Source organism: Xiphias gladius, chromosome 19 (genome assembly GCF_016859285.1).
Source record: "Xiphias gladius isolate SHS-SW01 ecotype Sanya breed wild chromosome 19, ASM1685928v1, whole genome shotgun sequence".
Taxonomy (NCBI): domain Eukaryota; kingdom Metazoa; phylum Chordata; class Actinopteri; order Istiophoriformes; family Xiphiidae; genus Xiphias; species Xiphias gladius.
This window is the reverse complement of record NC_053418.1, coordinates 30,116,858-30,138,070: the sequence shown is the minus strand read 5'-3', so window position 1 is coordinate 30,138,070 and position 21,213 is coordinate 30,116,858. Positions and strand designations below refer to the sequence as shown.

At 40.0% G+C, this 21,213-nt stretch overlaps 1 protein-coding gene across 2 annotated transcripts in view; it reads right to left on the bottom strand.

The window, feature by feature from the left end:
- mamdc2a (MAM domain containing 2a) overlaps nucleotides 1-21,213 on the bottom strand; it is a 56,367-nt gene that overhangs the window by 10,828 nt on the left and 24,326 nt on the right. For both annotated transcript variants that reach the window (XM_040155069.1, XM_040155070.1), the window contains exons 7-10: nucleotides 18,874-18,967; nucleotides 16,899-17,045; nucleotides 13,559-13,821; nucleotides 13,276-13,372 (exon numbers count right to left, since the gene is read on the bottom strand). In XM_040155069.1, the coding sequence (XP_040011003.1) occupies nucleotides 13,276-13,372; nucleotides 13,559-13,821; nucleotides 16,899-17,045; nucleotides 18,874-18,967 (601 nt within the window). The remainder of the gene's footprint in view (nucleotides 1-13,275; nucleotides 13,373-13,558; nucleotides 13,822-16,898; nucleotides 17,046-18,873; nucleotides 18,968-21,213) is intronic.

The window sequence follows — 21,213 nt, the reverse complement described above, 5'->3', positions numbered from 1 at the left end:
GTCGATGATGTAGTAGTAAAATCCCAAGAAATATACTCTGTGTGCCAAGGTATATTAAGAATTTACTCTCTGTGTTACAGTATAAACCAGAATGTATTGAACATTGATTTCAACTTTTAACATTGATTTTAATGATAATCAGACTCAATCATTGGGCGTGCAATGAGTAATAGTGAATTGTGGTTAATCTGAATTAAGAAATGATTGCTATAATACAAGGTTTGGAAATAGTAAAGTTCTTAAAAAATGTAACTAAGACACCTTGGAGATAGTGGTGTCAGGAGGTACCAGGACTTACCCAGGCAGACTGGGAGAGTTGGGGATTTTCCAAACTCACCCAGGCAGACTGGGAGAGTTGGGGATTTTCCAAAGAAACTGATACCATTATTTCCAAGTGGATATGGAGGATGTAACCAAATATGGAAAGCATGACACCATTATTTCCTAATGAAGTGAAGCTAATTTTTTTAGAAAAGTAGGTGGAGAACCCACCAGCCAGGAGGAGCGATTTGGGGTATAAAAACTGATGTCTAGCTATGCTTTCTTCAGTTGATTTCCGGAGCTAACTTGGGTTTATCTCTTGTGAAAGAATAAACTCTATTTCATTGAACTCTGATCATCTCCAGTGAGTTTTTGTGAACTTTTTGAGACTCCAGTAACTCAACACCTTCACTGAAGTTAAGTGTTGGAAAAGAGGTCCAGAGATACACTCTGGCCCTGATCTGGGCATCTTTTTCTCCAACATGAATTGCCGAGCCACCCAGGAGAGACAGAAACCAGAGGACCCCAGCCTGGGTGGATCAGCCTGCATTTCAGAACCATAGGGGCCACAAAATTCAGAGGTAAACATAGCCTTTTTAATTTCTGCAAAAACCGGTGGTGTCTGAGTGCAGAGTCCGCCCAGGTGAGGTAAATCAGAATGTCTCTCTTCTAAAAGACCTAGTTGAAATTATTGAAGGTGAAAAATAAGAGCAGGCAAATTGTTAAAGATTTGTTTAAGAAGGTCACTAAAACCATTACTAAAAAAAGAAACTGTGCATGAGCTACAATCACTGTCCTGACAGAGTTTAATGCAAATATATGTTCAATGTATGTGTAGTGTCAATATGAACCATGGTGCGGAAAGAGTGAATGAGCCTGATGAGTTTTTGCGTATAGTTTGTTGGCTTACTGTTTTTCTTGTGTTTGCTGGAGGAATGTTTTTGCTAACATTGCAACCCTCTGTGCAAGTAAAAAGAGAGTAACAGGAAGTCACACAGAGCTCAAATAAGAATAGTGTGGATATTTACTCTAGATAGAGAGTGCATTAAAATAGTGGTAAAACAAGTTAAAAAAAGTGAAGCAGTTAAAGTGTGTGAATTTGTGGTACCCCCGGAGAAGGACATATTAAAGCCGGCATAGCATCTGTGGATACTGCCTTCCATTGCTAAACTTTTCCAGCTGAGTGCTTGGAGGCTCCGGTGAAGAAGGGGTCTGAACGGGCAGAGGGCTAGTATATGATAAAGAGTTAGAGAAACACGTAGCGTGTGCATTGCTAAGGGGCCTATGGGACGGCGACACTGGCCAGAGGTGTATATAATAGTATATAAGTGCATGTAAATGTTGCTAAAAAAGATAAATAAGTGAATTGTGCAGAGAGCAAAAGAATGATGTGTGTATAAACTGCACCTCATTATATTAATAGTGAATGCACGTCTTTGAAAATACATATATTTGTAGATTAACAAATATTAATGGATGAAGAAAACAACAGTGAAGACGAGGTGCTGTTGTTAGAAATCTTTGATGATGAAGGAGACATAAGTACACAGGGAATAAGAACACATTTTTGTTAGAACGAACCTACAAAGATGAGAAAGGCGTAGAACACAGACAAGACAATGAAGTGATTAATCAGAAACTCTGGCATATAACCAAGTTTGTCAATTTGTCTCAAATACAGAAGGAGTTTCCCAGCGTACCATTGAAGGAGGCAATACGCGGCAGCTGGACAGTGACTACCTTAGCACAGGTGCTGGAGCAGTTGTGTGGGAATCCTAGTGCAGTGGCCACTATTCCTTTAAATCCAGTGTTAGGAATGCCAGAAGGATTTGGGATATTAGGACAAAATAAAGTAACCGTAAATCCACGGCTGTGTATCTCCATCATCCACAGAAGGGTTAAGTGGGAGACAGGTAAATTTGCCTATATTGTAAAAATCCCTGAAGCTGAGTAGCTGTTCTCTGAGCACATTGTGCACCATGTGGAAAGCTGGAGGAAAGAAAAGCATAAAGAAGTAGCAGCAAATTAATGCTTAGCTAATAAACTGACTCAGTTACAGCTTAATGAACTGACCAAGCAAAAGAGAGAAAAGGCAAAAACTCAAGCCCCAGTGGTGACTGTAAACCAACACCAGCTATCTGGTCGCAATCACAAGATGAGCCCACCATAAACGTAACAATGCTAGGTCAAGAACATTCTTTCATGGTGGACACAGATGCCACTTACTCATGGATTGGAAAAACCGGCTCGACACTCCTCCTCTCCAGTTCATCACTAAAGGCTATAGGCTTCTCTGGGAAAGTTCACGTTATACCCCTCACACAGCCGGTCCCAATGCTGATTGCAGGTAAAACTATTGTTGCACCTCTGCTCAGACCACACACCAGTCAACTTATCGGAAAGACACATATTGTGCCCTTCAAAAGCTAATATTATTATTATTAATAATATTATTATTATTATTAATATTATTATCTTATTACACAAGATCATCTCTATGTACATTTTCCTGACAATCCACCATTTAACATGATGCCATTACAGCTGAAACAGGGCACCATCAATCAATGATCTAATAAAAGCAAAAAGCCCCTGTAATAGTCCCATTTTTCCAATCAAAAAGCCACATTCTAATGATTATTGATTGGTACATGATCTAAGGGCTATCAACACCATTGTCGATGATAAAACACAGATCGTCCCTGACCCCCCCCCAAGTTGCTTTCTAACATTCCGCCTGATGCACAATGGTACACTGTGATAGATTTATGTTCAGCTTTTTTCAATATACCCTTACATCCAGACTCACAATATCTTTGCTTTTACTTATGAGGGCTGAAAGTATCAATATAAGCGCTTAGCTCAGGGTTTTGTAGAAAGTCCTTCCATATTTAACAGGGTGTTAGCTCAGGATTTCCAACAACTAAATGTACCGAGTACGATCATTCAATATGTTGACGACCTGTTAATTTGTAGCCTTAGCAAAGAACAATGTGAAAAAGACTCTGTGACAGGATTAACAGCAACAGGAGGACACAAGGTCAGCAAAAACAAATGACAGTTCTGTCAAACAGAAGCTGAATACTAAGAAGAAGCTTGTGCAGGGAAAAGAGGCTCATTACCTCCTCACAGATAGAAGCCATAGCTAAAGCCCCATGACCCCAGACAGTAGGACAAATGCTTTCCTTTCTGCGAATGACTAGATTCAGCCGCCAGTGGATTTTTGATCGTGATGTCAAAACGGAACCCCTGCGAGCCCTAAAACAAGCTGCAGGACAAATAAATAATTTAGCTCAACTGCAGTGGACGGAGGAGGTGGAGGAGGCCTTCCAGGCACTTAAAGGAGACTTGCAATCTGCCCCAGCACTTGGAAACCCAAACTACACTAAGCCTTTTCCCTTGTATGTTGCAGAAAAATCAGGATATGCAAATGCTGTGTTAATGCAAGATCCACCCACAGGTAAACAGCCATTAGCTTATTACCTTACCAAATTGGACAATATTGAGTCAGGCTTGCCACATTGTTACAGAGGACTGGCAGCAGCAGTTTTTGCTTTTCAGAAGGCCTCCACACTAATTAGGGGACATCCAGTAACCCTGTATACATCTCATCAATTGCACACCCTACTCACTAGTCCTAAGTTTGTTCTAACCCAAGCTAGGAAGACAGGTTATGAAGTTATATTATCAGCTCCTGAACTTACCATCCAGCGATGTAACACTATCAACCCAGCAACTAGGATGGTATTACCTATAGATGGAACGCTGCATGATTGTGTACAAACTGAAAATTTCATGCACGCACGTGAGGATCTGCACAACCAGCCCATTACAGCAGGTCTTACGCTGTTTGTGGATGGCTCCTGCTTTAGAGACGCATCAGGTAATCATGCAGGTTATGCCATAGTACAACTGAATAAACATAACACCTTTACTGAAGTTACAACAGCTAAAATTGCTATACGATGTTCTGCACAGCTTGCAGAAATCGAATCCAGCTGCACATTAAATAAACCAGGGAAAGCGTCTCAATGTATATACAGACTCAGCATATGCATATGGCATATGTCATGTGTATGGAAATATCTGGAAGCAAAGAGGCTTCCTTAGAGCTGATGGCACCCAAATAGTGCACGGAGATGCTGTCTCCACATTACTAGACTCAATGCACCTCTCAACAGCGATTGCTATTATTAAATCTCCAGCACACCAAAAAACATAGTCTCTAATAGCTAAAGGTAATTACTTAGCAGATGACGAAGCTAAACGAGCACAAGTATGCACAAGTATGGGACCCTTGTAAGTAGCTGAAGATTGTGAACCACTTACAACCTTGTCTTCTTTTATTCAAGCACAGGATAAAGCTGATCCCTATGAAAAGTCAGTAGGGTTAAAAAGGGGGGCAATAAAAATTACTCATGACGGTCCCCAAAAAGGGATAAGGAGAAGTGCTCATGGTCATTTTTTATTACCCATTTCCTTGGTGTGGACCATTGCGCAAGGGGGGAGGTTATCAGACGTCTCTAAGCAGTCTGGTGGTCTCTATTTTTAGTAGCTACAGTTGACAGAGTGTTGCATGAGTGTGAAATATGTGCACAGGATATCACAAGAAAAGCTTTTTCAGCTCCAATGGCGCACATTCCTCCACCAGATGGCCCATTTAGGCATTTAATGATAGACTATGTAGATATAATCCAACGAATAGGAAAAATGAGATACATCTTGGTTGTAATCGATAGGTTTAGCAGATGGATAGAAGCAGTACCTACAACATGACCAGACTACAAATCAGTAGCTATGTTCTTATGTAAAGATGTATTTCCACGGTTTGGCCTGCGAGACACAATCAGCTTAGACAATGGACCCCAGTTTGTAGCACAAGCCATTATGATACCAATAAAATGTGTGGGGTATTAAACCGAAGTTTGGATGTGTATATCATCCTCAATCACAGGGAGCAATTGAGAGAGCCAATGGCACTTTGAAAGCAAAAATAGGTAAAATAATGGCAGATAGCAGAGGTAAACTCAATTAGATGGAGGTTTTACCACTGGCACTAATGATGATGGGAACACAAACTAACAGACTAATACATCTAACACCTCATGAAATGTGCACAGGATGGCTAATGCCCGTGCCATATCTCAGTGGCCCGTATGAAGGTCCTCCTCTTGAGCAGTTGGAAAGAGAATTGTCAAGTTATGTCTACATTTAACTCGAATCCATAAAGTCATATTCCAACAGGTGAAAGGAGCCAGAGAAGAAACTGAGGCTACCATCCCAGACCAACTGCAAAGGGTGCGCCCACGAGCAGGGGTATATGTTAAAGTGTTCAAAAGAAAGTGGGATCAACCCAGATGTGAACGCCCCTTTAAGGGCAACTTCTGAGCAACTTCAACAGCCCTAAAGGTAGAAGGTAAGAAAGTTTGGTTCCACCTCAACCACTGCTGTAGAGTAGACGACCCAGAAAGAACACTTGAAGCATACACGAAGCACGCCCTGGATCAGGAGGGGAAGGCAATGCCACCCCACAGGAAGTTAGATGGTCCCGGAGCCTGCAGGGAGAAAGGAGATCCAGTAGACTGGCTGCCAGACGGAGTCATTAGTAGCAAGACGGAAAGTGACTCAGACACAGATGATGAACCTACAAGCCCAGAAAGTCAGGAAGGACAAGAACCAGACCCAGGAGAAGGGCGATCAGAGCCACAAGAGTAGAATAGGGATAGTGATAGTGGTCTTGTTAGTATATGAAGCTGCAGTAGAAAATATTATGAAAAGTAACCCAATCACAAAACAACAGTAATTAGTAGATTGTTCACTAGCAGCAGGAGTCATAGCAGCAGAGTAAGGTAGATTACCATTAAATGAATTAGTTAAACTTACGTATGTCAATAATGCAAGCACTTGTTTTGTGTATTGTGCAATATGGAAAGAAAGAGGAATGGGGGCATGGACCAACATTAGCTAGATATGTCCAAAATCCTTATCAATCAAACTTGAGTCATGGATGCCGCCAGAAGTTAAGATGGTGACAGGCACAATATTCCTGTATTGTATAGCGCGCGAGACAAACATGATAGAGGCACTATACATGAATAAGTCTGATCCCCGAGTTCAGTGTTGGCACAGCTATGAAGGTGTCCTCTACACAGGACAGGCAGTCACCAGAACAGGACGAGTGCTTACAAGAATAGAACGAGTAATTAACCAGACTGTAAAATTTAAAACACCAAGAAAGGGGCAGTGTGTCAGTGCCAGCAGGTAGTACTTGATGGCACACATCTGTATATTAAACACAACGATACATACCTAAAGAAATTCCCCATGCCAAACCTTGGAGGAGGGACACATCCATTGGCAGATGTGTTCTGGATGTGTGATGACGACAATCGAGTAAGAGTAGTGTTGCCATCTAATTGGAGGGGGTTACGCAAACCAGTTATGCTAACAGGGCAAATAACAGCACTCGGCCCTCCATCCTCAGATAGAAACAGACAAAAAAGAAGTCTGAATAGGGGATGGAAGGAAGATGAGCAGGTCTACATTCGATGGAACCAAGAACCTGGTGGTATACCAGAAGACCACCAAGCTAAAAGTGAGGGCTGGATCATTTCTGGACAAGCGATGGGTACCAATAATAAATCCACAGTATACAGCACGTACTAACATTTGGATAAATTACTTGTGGTATAATCAGCAAAGGTTCATCAATTGGACCATAGCTGCATTAAGAGCTGTACATGCACAGTCGCATGCAACCTCGTTAATGGCCCTACAGATTAGGTTAATTATATACAGATTGTTAGCAGAAGACCAGGAAGTGTGCACCTATATTGGGGAACAGTGTTGTACTGTATTCCCAATGCACACAAATAAGGAGGGAAATCTCACAAAAATATATAGGCACTGCCAGATGAACATGTACGAAATTATAATTGGAACACTAGTATGCAGGCATTATGGGACTGGTTTAAATATCTGTCCTGGAAAAAGATCCTACAAGTGTTAGGAATGGTGATTGGGACATTATTATTGATTTTCATGATAGTTATGTGTTGTGTATTTCCCTTAATGAAGCTCATGATTGGTAAAGCAGTCAAGCTACTGACCAGTCAGTTTCCTCTTTATGTTAGTAAAAACATAGGTAATGAAATACCACTGACGCAGATGCATGACTTTGACGAGAGTGAGTATGTGACTATGGCACCGCAGTCCTTATACACCCAAATATAGAACCAACAAAATGGCGGAACAAATTAGTAAAGGAAAAAGCACACGAAGGAGAAAAAGAAGTCAGAAAAACAAGAAAATACAGATTTGCAGCCCTATTTAGATCTCTTGCCATTTGGCCCAATTTCACTACAAAAATCAAAAACTACTTTATAATTTTGGCATTATTCAGTTCAGTCAAAAGAGCATCCATTGCTGCCATCACCCACGAGCATTCGTCTATAGGAAGTCCGCTACGGTAGATGGCAAATAAAAACCTATTCATTAGAAAATGGAATAAGTATAGAAAGTAGTAACGTGTCACTCACTTATCACTTTGATATAGTACAGCTAGACCAAATACTCTGCATGCCTTTGACAACTAAAGCACAAGTTCAAGTTATTAAATTCAGACTAGGATGTTATTTGTTGTTCAGCACCAACCCGACATTAGGAAGGCATGACAAGAAAGGTGTAAGAAAAGTTTCAGACATGTGCGAACACAGTTACAAACTGTAAGCCGACATACTCAGTGTTCACACCGGTAGTCAAAAAACAGAATATGGTAGGGATTGTGCTAGGGGTTATCTGGTAAAAAGTGAGCAATGACATTCTGTATTGTCTGGATATAGAGAACAATGGCAGAAGGCCATGGATACAATTGGAATTACAATCAACCATATTATGCACCCCCTTGAATGCATCATCAGGGAGGCCAGGTGGTTTATACAAGACCCCTAATACCCCCTCAGGGCAGGATACAGGTGACCCCCTTTAACCCACCTACGATGAGACCAGGTGTAGGTTTCTGATGCTTGACCCCATCTCCAGTGCCCGCAGGACCGAGTACAGCACCAATCCAGGCTAGTACAGGAACTTCAACAACACCATCGGGGGGAGCGACTTCGCTGCTCCAGCTGTTGCTCCAGGATAGTGGGATACCAAACCAGCAGAGCTTGGCAGCTTCGGATTCAGATGACCTGTCACAGCTTTCACCCACCACACCTGACTAACCAGGGGACCAGATTACATGGGACGAGCTCAACCAACAATCTATGGCCACTGATGAATCATCCATGCTTCCACCTTGCTAACAACAATCAGGCCCCCAACAATGTTCCACTTCTTGAAATCAGAGATCCTGATACTTTGGCACACCTGACCCCTACAGAATTTCGCCACTTAGTGGCTGGTCACTCACTAGAAGAAATCAACATGCTGAGCCAAGTGAGAAGGGGGGGGGGGGGGGGGAGCCACCGGGCTTGGATCAGGAGGCGTGATCTTCTCACCCACCTTTGTACAGAGGTACGCAAGCTAAAACAAGAACGGGATCTTCTGGCTGATCGCTTAAACATTGCTTTGGGTACCGTAGAGATGTATCAAAGACTACGTGGGACCTGACTACGGCTTACTCCCACACCAAAATGAACTGTTCCAGAAACTGCACATAACTGCACACAGTTACAACACTGAATTAGTACTTAGTCACAGACACTGACAAACACTGCCTTTAATATAGTCTAAATACTGATCACAATATAAATATATGTATGACATGTTATATTTGTGCCTTGTCATGCACAAGCCAGCCACGGCAATTTCCTGGGGGAAACCCTGCATAGCTCTACCATATTATTTGTGTGATCTTCGCTCAATGCATATGCAATAAGGAAAGAGATGCCCCTAGCAAAAACGTGCTAAAATGACTCACAAACTACAACTTCAGCCTATTGCGCCTGCTTGACAAACACACTGCACATTTCTGGGGTAGAATGTGTCAAATCTGTGCCTGAAAAATATTCCATGTTTCACTGGAGGTTATGTGATGACACCAGAGCCAATTCGAATGTTATTGCATTTATGCAGATAAAGCTCATATGACATGGTTGAAATCTCCAGACAGACAGAAAGTGAACCTTTGAGTTGAGATTATTTTGTCACATACTGTTCCCAAGGTGGTGCATAAACTTCAGTGATCAACAACAGGTCAGTGGAATGACATGGATATCTGTCTGACCAGTCTGTATTTCTGACTGAGGTCATTTCAACTTTACCTCAGTCTCTGATAGCAAATATATACATCTGTTGAAATGCGTTTCTAGAGGATCTCTGCTCAGGGAAAAAAGAGAGTTAGATTAAGTAGCCACACTGATGGAGTGTGTTTGCTTTTTCTGATTCATTGTTCAGCACAGTAACAAAATTATTGCATTATCCCATATGAATTACAGCCATTTTTATATATAGTCCCTTATATATAGGCTCACAAGTAATTGGACAATTGACTGACAATCAGTTTCATGGCCAGGTGTGGCCTGTTCCCTTATTATTTCAAGACAAATTAGAAGATAAAAGCTCTGAAGCTGATTCCAAGTTTTGAATTTGCATTTGGTAGCTGTTAATGGGAACTCTCAATATGTGGTCCAAAGGGGTGTTCATGGAAATGACGGAAGCCATCATTAGGCTGAAAAAACAAAACAAACCTATTAGACATGAAGCAGAAATAGCAGAAACGAGGAGTGTCCAAATCAACAATTTTGTACATTCTTAAAAAGAAGGAATTCACTGGCGAGATCAGCAACACCAAAAGGCTTGTGGATGATCGCAGAATTTTTTCCTTGGTGAAGAAAAAACCCTTCACAACATCTAGCCAGGTCAAGAACACTCTCGAGGAAGTAGGCGTATCATTGTCAAAGTCTACAAGAGACGCCTTCATGAATGTAAATACAGAGGGCTTATACAAGGCGTGTGAAGATAAAGTAGCATAAGGCATAAACATTTGTGTGTGTTTTTGCCCCTTTGTATGCCTCTTTAACTGCGTTGTTTTAAAAATACCACATTCTGGCTGTGCATACATTCTTAGCCCATTCCTGGAAAGGGGCTCCCAGAAATGTGATCTTGCTCTAGCAACCTGATACTTAAAGTGTTTTCTTAGCAAGATATTGCCATAAAGGGCGATGTTGATGATGACTCTGACTCTTTTTAAGGTCTAGCAATTTGACCAAGTTGACCTTCTGTGTGGCATATCTTTCTGACTTGTGACCCTTGTGAGGTATTGTTTCCTATATATATTGCAAAATATGTATCTATTCTTCAACCCGTCAGTGTTTTGTGTACTATTTCTGGAGAAATTATTTATCCCATTTCTGCCACAGATGCAAACCACTGGTAACTTTCAAGAACAGAAAGGCCAGATTAGACTTTGCCGGGAAACATCTAAAAAAAAAGCCGGCCCAGTTCTGGAACAAGATTCTTTGGACAGATGAAACCAAGACTAATTTATACCAGAATGATGGGAAGAGAAGAGTATGGAGAAGGAAAGGAACGGCTAATAATTCAAAGCCACCATATCATCTGTCAAACATGGTTGAGACAGTGCTATGTAATGGGCATGCATTGCTGCCAGTAGAACTGGGTCACTGGTGTTTATTGATGATATGACTACTGATAGTAGTAGCAGAATGAATTCTGAAGTGTACATGGCTATACTATCTGCTCAGATTCAGCCAATTACTGCAAAACTGAACGGAAATTTATAGTACAGATGGATAAAGACCCAAATCATGCTGCAGAGCAATCCAAGAGCTTCTCAAGGCAAAGAAGTTGAATAATCTTCAATGGCCAAGTCACCTGACCTCAAACCAACTCAGCATGCTTTTCACAAACTAAAAAAAAAAATTGAAGGCAGAAAGACACAAAAACAAGCAGCAACTGAAGACGGCTGCAGTAAAGGCCTGTCAAAGCATCTCAAGGGAGGAAACTCAGCATTTGGTGATATCCATGGGTTCCAGACTTCAGGCAGCCATTGACTGCAAAGGATTTCAACCAAGTATTAAAAATAATACTTATATTTATAATTATGTTGGTTTGTTGAATTCCTTTTTAGCCCCTTAAAATGGAGGGACTACAGTATGTATAAAAATGGCTGTAATTCCTAAACAGTTAATACAATATTTTTGTTAAACCCCTTGAATTAAAGCTGAAAGTCTACAATTCAAATCCATTGTGGTAGTGTACAGAGGCAAATACTTATTTACCTTACTGTGTGTGGACCAAACACCAAGCATTCCACCCATACAGTGGCAAGAAAAAGTAAGCGAACCCTTTGAAATTAACTGCATTTATGTATAAATTTGAAAGAAATATGGTCAGATCTTCATGTAAGTTACAATTATGACCAACCCAATGCATTTGAACAAATAACACACAAATCATTTTATTTTTCTTGTCCATATTGAATACATCATACAAACATTCACAGCAGTAGGTGCAATCAGTGCAATATTCAAAGCACTCTCATAATAACCTAAAATTTTAGAATTTCAATTAACAATTAATATTAACAAAATAAACAGGAAATCTAGTAAAATTGTTAGTGTTTAAACTTTGTTATATTTATATTAGAACCAGATTTATTATGTCAATGAAATAGCAATGTAATGAAAGTGATGGAGTACTTTGGCAGAGGATGGCTTTGGATAATATTACAGCAACAACACCTTTTATTAAAATATAAAAAACGTTTATTACACACGAAAAGCATCGGCCATACAACAAATATTATTTGAGCATAACAAACACAGGTACAAATGGTAAATCCTTGCTAGACTTGCAAGAGTATATATAGACGTGTGAGTGTGTGTATGTGCATTTGTGTGAGTGTGTGTGTGAGAGAGAGAGACAGAAAGAAAGAGGGAAAGAGAAAGAGAGAGAGTGAAGGAGAGAGAAAGAGGAGCTGCATGTCTGAAGGAGGGGATTAGAGTTTGTGTGAGAGTGAGTGCAAAGCAAAAGACTTATGGTTAAGACCCACGGAGTGAGGCACAAGGCAAAGTTCAAGCCCATTCATTTTCTATGGGACTAGAGCGAATTGCTTTGCAAGCCATTGTGGGATTTCAGGTGGTGCAGAATTGGCCCGCAAAGTGACCAAACAGGAGGGAACAAAAATTTTAAAATTTTAACTTTATGCAAATGAGGGCAAAATTAGCCTGGTGGCAAAGCAGTGCATATAAATGCTAGCAATATGTCTGGTGTTTACCTGCTGTGGATACATGTCTGTGGAGAAGATCTCATTTGTACTTTCTGGGATCCCTCTTCCCTAAATCCCTGATGTCCAGGATTACAGGTAAAAACAAAAACAAAGTGCTGTTTGGCATAATGTCACTTAAATTTTGGAGAAAGTGCTACTGGAAGCACTTGTTTGAGGTTATTGCTTAGACTAATTATTAAATCCAAGGGTTCACTTACTTTTTCCACCAGCACTTTGAATGTTTAATGGGTATTGTTCAATTAAGACACAAAGATTATAATTGTTTGTGTGTTATTAGCTTAAACACATTGTGTTTGTACTTGTGTCTTAGATGAAGATCAGGTCACATTTTATGACCAATTAACGCAGGAAACACTAATTCCAAAGGGTTCACATACTTTTTATGCCACTGTCAATGAAGAGCTGCAGGTGACAAGCTGCACGTGTCCAACTCCTCAACAAAGAAACCTGACCTGTTGTTTCATTTAAAACTACTGAGGTGTTTGCAGAATGAAATCAGATAGAGTCAATTATTATTGACTGACTTCATTAAAACAGTCTGAGTTTGTTTGGCTGCACTGTAAAAAGAACCAACAGCAGCTCTTCTGTAATATTTCTGAGAAAATACCTACTCAGCCAGTGTTTGCTGTAGTAGTAAATCGCACCTGCTGTTATCAAATCAACCAGAACTGAAATCTCAAGGATTACAACTTCAAAGACACTCCTGGCATATTTTAGACATTAACAATAGTTGTCAGTTTATGTATTTTTAAGTCTTTTACCTGATGTGATCTGACAGTCCCCCACACTGACAGTGATGTCATCAATGGCTACCCGGCCACATTCCCAGAAGTTCTTACATATGCTGACAAACACTACCTGGGAAACAGAGAAAAATACTGAATACTGCTATGTATCCAATTAAAGTTGTAGTCGATTCATCATTCTATCTATTAATCTCTCATCCATCCATAGACCTTTCTAACCATTTTTCCATTCAGGCATTCTATCAGTCATTCAAAAGCATTAAGCTTCACATATATCATCGATATATGTGTTTCATACCTTAGAAAGCATGGGCTTCATGTAGGTGATCTCCACCTGAGTCCATACAGCCCTGGAAGTGTCAGCCAGGCTCCACACCTTCTCCTGGGCCACATTGTTCTCGTCATAAATGTAAAGAACCAGAGCATTTTCTACTTTTCTAAATCCATTAAGAATGTAGTAGAACCTCAAGCAGTATTGGTTCCCCGGTAAAAAGGGACCATGAAGCCGGCCCACATAACCAGGCCTCGAAGTGAAACGAGTGTTTGCCAGAAGGAAACAGCCTGAGAAAGATAAGACATAGAACATAATTAAGAATAGTATGGTAATATTAGTTTAGTTGTCACAATCTGCCTCTCTTTTCCCCTCAAAAAACTACTTCACTCAATCAGCCTGCCTTTGTGTCTGCATTTGGGTCCACCCTGCCTGTGCTGTTATTAGCTAACCTCGACAACGATGGTACATGGTACAAAGTAAAATACCCTGTCCACCATTATGCAGCGAGTAAGGAAATTGATATTCTTGCTGTGGAGTTGCAAGGAACACTTAAACTCAGAGTGGGATAATTTCACAAAACACACATTTCAGTAATACAGAAATGTTACACAGTATGTTTTTACAACCCAGGGACAAGTTGTGAAAACTAAGGCAGATATTGGACAAACTTAAGCCAGGCCTTCATGCTTTCCTTGCATAATGATTTGCACCACAGCTTTATTTTGACAGTGATCCACATATTAACTATGTTTTAACTCCAAATGGTAAAATATACATGTAACCGTCCATTTTGCCAAATTCCCCATGCCATTCTTTAGTTGAATAGAATAGGTAGCCCCTTCTCACTTCAGGGACTTAACAAAATGTAATGCAAATTGTGTCCATTGTAATGAGTTATGCTTTTGTTTCCTCTGTTCTCCACCTGATTTGGGGGCAAGTTCTTGGAACTCAATCCAATTAAATTTAATTTTATTTATATCGTCAAATCTTAACAAAGGTTATCTCAGGGCATTTTTCATATAGTGGAAATGAGCAGATGTCTTATCACATCCCAATAGGACAACTACCACGAACACAACAAAAGTAACCACCATCGTGCTACTGCACCTCTATGCACCAATATCTGCAATATCTTCATTATATCACCTACTCACATGGAGCCTCATTTATAACCGTCGCATATGCACAGAACATGTCTTTAACACATAAACATGTACCATACGTCCCACAAAAAATGTTATTAAAAGAAATTTGACGAGAGAATGCACGTAACCTGTATGGAAACTCTAACCCAGGCGTACAAATATTTTGGAGACTGGAAAAATTAGCGACAGATGGTGAAGTAGTGTATTGAACCCAGATAATGATCCTTCACACAGGCTTAATTTCACTTCATATCAAACCAATAATCATATATCCATAATGTGATGAACATTCAGGCCAGCTGTATTATATTGTGTTTGTGCTTGTAAGACACTAATTATTCAATAAGCACCTCACTGTTTTAAAAGATACAGACCAAATCAAATCTTACCCATTTCCATCTCTGACCCATTATTAAACTATTGAGCACCTGGCACTGACTCATCTCCACATTCCCAAATCCTCACAGGAGGAGAGGGTGGGGTTGTACGAAGCTCACATTCTATCTCAGTCGTTTGTGGACCCACAACACCACCACAGCGTGGCTGAAATGCAGAGGATGACACCAGAATGCATCAGGTGGAAGATTCTGGAAAGTCTGTCTGGTGTTTCTCCGATAGTTACCATGAGAGTAACAACTATATGCTGGATTTTGGAGTTAAACACAGTGTTTTTTAAATATTGAATATGTGACTTCATCAGCTATAGTCTATAGATGCTTAAAATACCAAGCGGTGAGCTTCCTTGTCCCTGTGCCTCCGCTGGTCAGTCCATACTCTGACAATGTGCAGCAAAGCATTTAAGGCACCCAACTCCATGTCTGAGCTCTTTGTTTTAATTTCAGGAATTGTCCTGTTTGTTGCGGTAACAGCTGCTGCAGCCATGAGCCCCTCAAACATCGTGTTGTTTGTAACTCTGCCTCTATTCTCCACGTGATAATATATAGACTATATCAATATTCATGTGGGATTTGGTGGAATATGAAGCTTGACAAAGGGCACACATTTTCAAGTTGATTGTAATTTATAAAGACAAATTTGTACAGACTTGTTTGTGTGCAGTTTCATAAATCTGAACCGATTTCTTTTGGTGTATGTCTGCTCTGTCTTTTTTACCCACATAAACTTTGGTATGGATCCTATGCACAGTTGTATAAATTAGGCCCGTGGACTGTACCATCATTGCTAGCTTTACATCGAGAAGGGTGGAAATAAGACTTGGACATGCCAAATCCTTTACATTTTTTGCTTCTGTGTGCGATTTAATGTCCTCTCTATCATAAAATCAAATAAACTAAACACAAAAAACTGAAGAACACAACAATCAATGCCTTAAACACAAACAGAGCAGTAAAAAAAATTAAAGGCTGCACAATATTATAGAAAAATAAAATTGGACTGCACTTATATAGCGCTTTTCTAGCCTTATTGCCCACTCAAACTGCTTTACACCACATTGATACAGAGCTTTTCTATATACACACATACACAGGAGCCAGGGATCGAAACACCGACCTTCCAATTACTAGGTGACCTGCTCTATCCCCTGAGCCACAACAGCCTAAGATCACAATTGGGTAAAAGACAAAAGATCACAATAAAAGATCACATTTCACACAATTAAGTAAAGTAAAAAACTACGGAGTGGTTTGTTGTACTGGATGTTGTGCTGGCCCCATCAAAAATATAAAAGCTAATCAATAACACTACTACCTCCACTTTTTCCATGATTGTCTGTCCCACAACTGCTCCTTTCAGTCTCCTAACAAACAGACCATAAAAATGACATAGTTGACCTCCATTTTGACTTTTTTAATGGTGTATTTGTTTCCATTGAAATACACTGCAAATGGAAGGAAGAACATCTTACCAGAACCTCACAAGGTTCAGGTTATAGGAGTTCCCAGGTTACTGCTCGTTATGTTCTTGCTGTGGATACGATGGTAAATATTGTTGCATTTTCCTTACGTGCTCAGTCAATTATCTGGCTTTGTACACTGATTAAATTACATCAGGTTTTCTATTTGTGTAAATTTTAGAGGAGATGTGAAAATTTAAAAAAATTTTTTTTACTGTAGATCATGGCAATGTTGGTGTTCAAATACAAAATACACAGAAAGCATTCATTTTTTTCATACAAACCAGACATTTTTATAATCCAGAAATCCATCTCAGTATTGTAGTACTATAGGTGGTGGAGTCTGTGGTGCAGCGTGACTTACCTGTTCCTGTGGTATGGTCTCCTATCCTGTAGGCATTAGGCTTGACCGAAGCTCTGCTCCACACCTTAATGTCTGCTCTCTCCTGATAGTATAGACACAAGCCATTCTCAAAGTCACAGTTGGCTATAGAGGGATCAAAGATCGGCTCTGGAACACAAAACACAGCATATTCAACATGAACCTGCCTTGTTAATAGAGAACAGTAATGAAAATATTGTGCATTGTAAAATAGGAACCAGGGGTTAGGGCTAGGATGCAGCAGTAAAAGAGCACTACAGTATAACATCTTCCAAAGATTTATCACATTGGTATTTATTTGACAGTAAATAGACTCCTAAAATGCCTACAATCTGTCGGCACCAGAGCAGAGTCAAAAATGTATACCCTCATTTAATTCATATTTACACATGCTGTAATAGAGATTTGCTCTTCTGTAATGGTCCAAAATTTCTCCCGAACATTGTGCAGGTCTGATCCACAGGTGCTGGATCAGAACTGAGGAAGTGCTTGTTTGAGGGTATTACTAATTGTCCAATTATTAAATCCAAAGGTTCACTTACGTTTGCCAATAGCACTATGAATAGCATTTTTCATATAGAGCAGGTCTAGACCATACACTTTATAGTTACAAAATTAGTTTATTAGTTTAATCACATCGTGTTTGTCTATACTGATGAGAGTCAGATCAAATTTTATGACCAATTAATGCAGAAAACCAAGTCATTTCAAAGGGTTCACACACTTTTTCTTGCTACTGTAAGTTTCCCAAACCCAGCCTGACCCTAACAGTTAATCCTGACTCTAAGGCCCTGTTCATATCTGGCATTAACGTTTCTCTTTGGTGATCCGATCACAATTGGAAAGCTTTAAGTATGTCAGTTCACACCTTGCATTAGAATGCATCTCCAAATAAGTCTTGAGCGATCGCTTGTGACTGGATCTCACCTCCCCGCTCTATATGCAAATATACACGTACATCAATTTCATTTGCAAAGACCAAATGCATTGTTGTTTTTAAATGGTGGGAGGCAGCAATGCACTTCTCCAGCGTAGTCTGCTGGAAATTAAAAGATCGATATCAAAACAATACAAAATGCGTATATTCCTTGGCGAATTCGAGACAAACCATATTGCCCAAGATATTTGATGCACTCGTAATGTACCTCTATGGGCTTTTCAAAATTTTCAGATGTCATGTACAAAGTCAGCTTACGCGATTTGCATGACTTGTATTTGTTTGCAAATTAGTACATATATCCCCTTACACAGAGGACGTCAGTTGAGTAGGTGGTCCTTCAATGCGGCCCAAGACACATTTGCTCACATGCTGCTAAAACAAAGTGGCCATATGTGGTCCAGTCTGCCTTTGAATGGGATCTGAGCAATTGGATCTCAATGCGTCCTCAATGCGTCTAGGGTATATTCACACCTGTACTTAGAGTTGTCCACTTGTGATCGGATCACCCAAGACACATTTTAATGCCAGGTATGAACAGGGCCTAACCATTGTCTCTATTTCACTTGCTATCTTCTGTTTTCCCTCCTTTATTTTTTCCTCTGATCTTTTGTCCACCCTGTTCCTTTCTCCCTGGCTCGGCCTTTTTTTTGCCTCTTTCTTTATTGCTTTTCTTCAGCCCTTTTAATACAGGAGTTATAAGTGATATGCGATGGCCCTTGCTTTTTTGCAAGTGCCACCCAGGGGGCTTGGTGGGGGGAGTTGTTAAGAATCTCTGGGAATCACTTATCCTAAACTTCCTATCTCTAACCCTAATAGAATCATTAATATATTCTTCCATAAGTTCAAAAATTTTGCATTGTGAGGTGTAATTAACATTACAGCCTCCAGTGGCCACAAGTAAGACTTCAGACTTGGATTTCAGCATATTGAACAGCCAGCCAAACTGAACCAGGATTGAGATACAGAGCAGCCAGTGATTGTGGTCAGTTTCTAACCTCCTAAAATGTCTCCTCTCACCTGTGTCAGTTTGGCAGAATTCAGGGGAAAAGGAGACGTCATCTATGGCCACGTATCCACCTCTGGCACTGTTAAAAGCCACTTCAAACACCACCTGGTAACACAAGGACATAAACAGCAACCATTAACACATGGCTAGTGATCAATGTCTGACTTAGACCTATTAATCCTGAGTACACTCTGTGAATTGTTAAAGACGTCTTCTGAAGTATGATGACTTATGCTGATAGATGAGCCAGCTGTAGAAGCCAGATAGTGACATCAGTGTACTGTAGTATAAATTCAGGAACATGGGTCAGTTAGCGAGAGCGCTGCTTGATGGAAAAGCTCTGTATGACTCTTGGCTCAACTGGACAGAGGAATTGGCCCAGTTAGGAATGTTACGCAAGCTTCTTTCCATAGCGACAGCAGCAGGCTGTAGGAGGTGTTCTGGCTGAAAGCACAAGGAAAGGAAAGGAAGTACAATGGAAAGCCAAAGAGAAGTGAGTTTATATGAATGTGTCTGTCTACTCAGCTGAAAACATCATAGCACTAACACAACAATAAGAGAGAGAAGTACCATATGGTTTTTCTTTCATGATATTCGGAAAAACATGGTTTTTCTGCAACATGAGATGAAAAAGAGGTTAAATGAGCTTGAGGGAAACAAGAAGCTCACAGCAATATCTGCCTGTACACCAGTGGATATGTCTGAAAAGTAAATAACACAGAAACACTTGAAATAAGTTCATTACAAAGAAAATGAGAAGGTGTTAGCACCAAACATTTCTAAAACACACTTCTAAAAGTTGAAAGTAAAACCCAGCTAATTCAAAGTATTTACAAAACTCTATGGTACTGTCACACAGATACAAGTTTAAAGCTATTGGAATGAGAGAGCGCTTCCAGCGACGTGGTTATCCTGGGGCTATGGCTGAAGGATTTTTTATTGAAATTGTGATTTGACAAAGTACAATCACATATTTTTGTGGTTTTTGTGTAACACGATTTTAATTATAATTTACATAATTTATAAAAGTTTCAAGGTGTTAGAGGTGAAAGTTATAGCCACAATCATTGATTTTTCAGCTAAATTGAAAACTGTCATTTGCATCTTTTCTCTGCTGTATTGAAATGGTGTTAGTTCTGGGTTGGTCTAAAGGGTTAAAGCACTGAGCATAAACAGCAATGTCACAGGTTCGCATCCATCCAGGAACCTTTGTTGTATATCATCCCCAGTCTCTCTTCCCTCATTTCCTGTCATCTCTGTACCATCAACTAAAGGTGCAAAAACTGAGCTGACCAAACAACTAAAAGAAATTCCTTGCTGTTGTCTCGTTAATTTGCTCTCTGCTTATAGGTTTTTGTATTATTTATGCTCAGTCAAAGATGGTATTTTCGAAGAAGAAGAGCCACTGTCTATCATTGTCATATTTGACAAAAAAAATGCATGATAAGTGTCTCTTTCTATAAATCAGATGTTTTCAAAGGTTCAAAGCTTTGGCCCTCACCTTTCCAATTTATGCTTTCGGGGACTTAAATAGAAAGTATAATGTTGCCATGGAATCAGGGAGTTAGCTGTGGGCCTCAACTTGCAGCCCCTTTTTATATTGTTGGCATGTGACTGAGTCATTACTTTGAGAAGGGGTATGAATTTTGATGCAAATGACAGCAATTTGGTGCTAAAGTTTTTATAGTACCTTGATTACCTCCTTGAGCTATGTGCAAAACCACTGCTGCAGTGCCAGCCACTGACTGTGTTGGTGAGGGGACTAGACTACAATAACTTACAATAACTTCCCACATACACCTGTCCCTTTTATTTCACACAGTATCTTTGTCTCACATCTCACCCCATTTCTATGACAAGTCAACAAGTTCAGCAGGCGTGCACGCAAACATGTACATATGTAAACACATATGGTAATGCTTCAGCATTATTGGCTGGTAATACAGGGCAAACCCCTTTTGGCATATTGTCCAACATACACATACAGTTACCATTTTAGCATTTTCTTCTATTATTTAGATTAGGATTCATTTTAGGGGCACCATCTCCAAAGAGGCATAAATTAAATTAATGCAATTAATCCAACTAATCAGTCTGATACTAGAAGCTGTGGCTTCTTGATTCAGTTGATCTCCAATCTTTCCTTCAAAGGAATGCACAGGGCAACGACTGGGTCCAATAAAGAGGATTTACTGACTAGTAAATACTCTTTATTGTCTAGTAACGCCAGATAAATGCTATGACTGATAATCAACCAAAGATACAAAGTTGAGCAAACGAACAATGTTAATCAGTAGCTGATAAAATGAACAATGTGGTGAATTGGGCAACAGCGGGAGAGAAAATGTTTA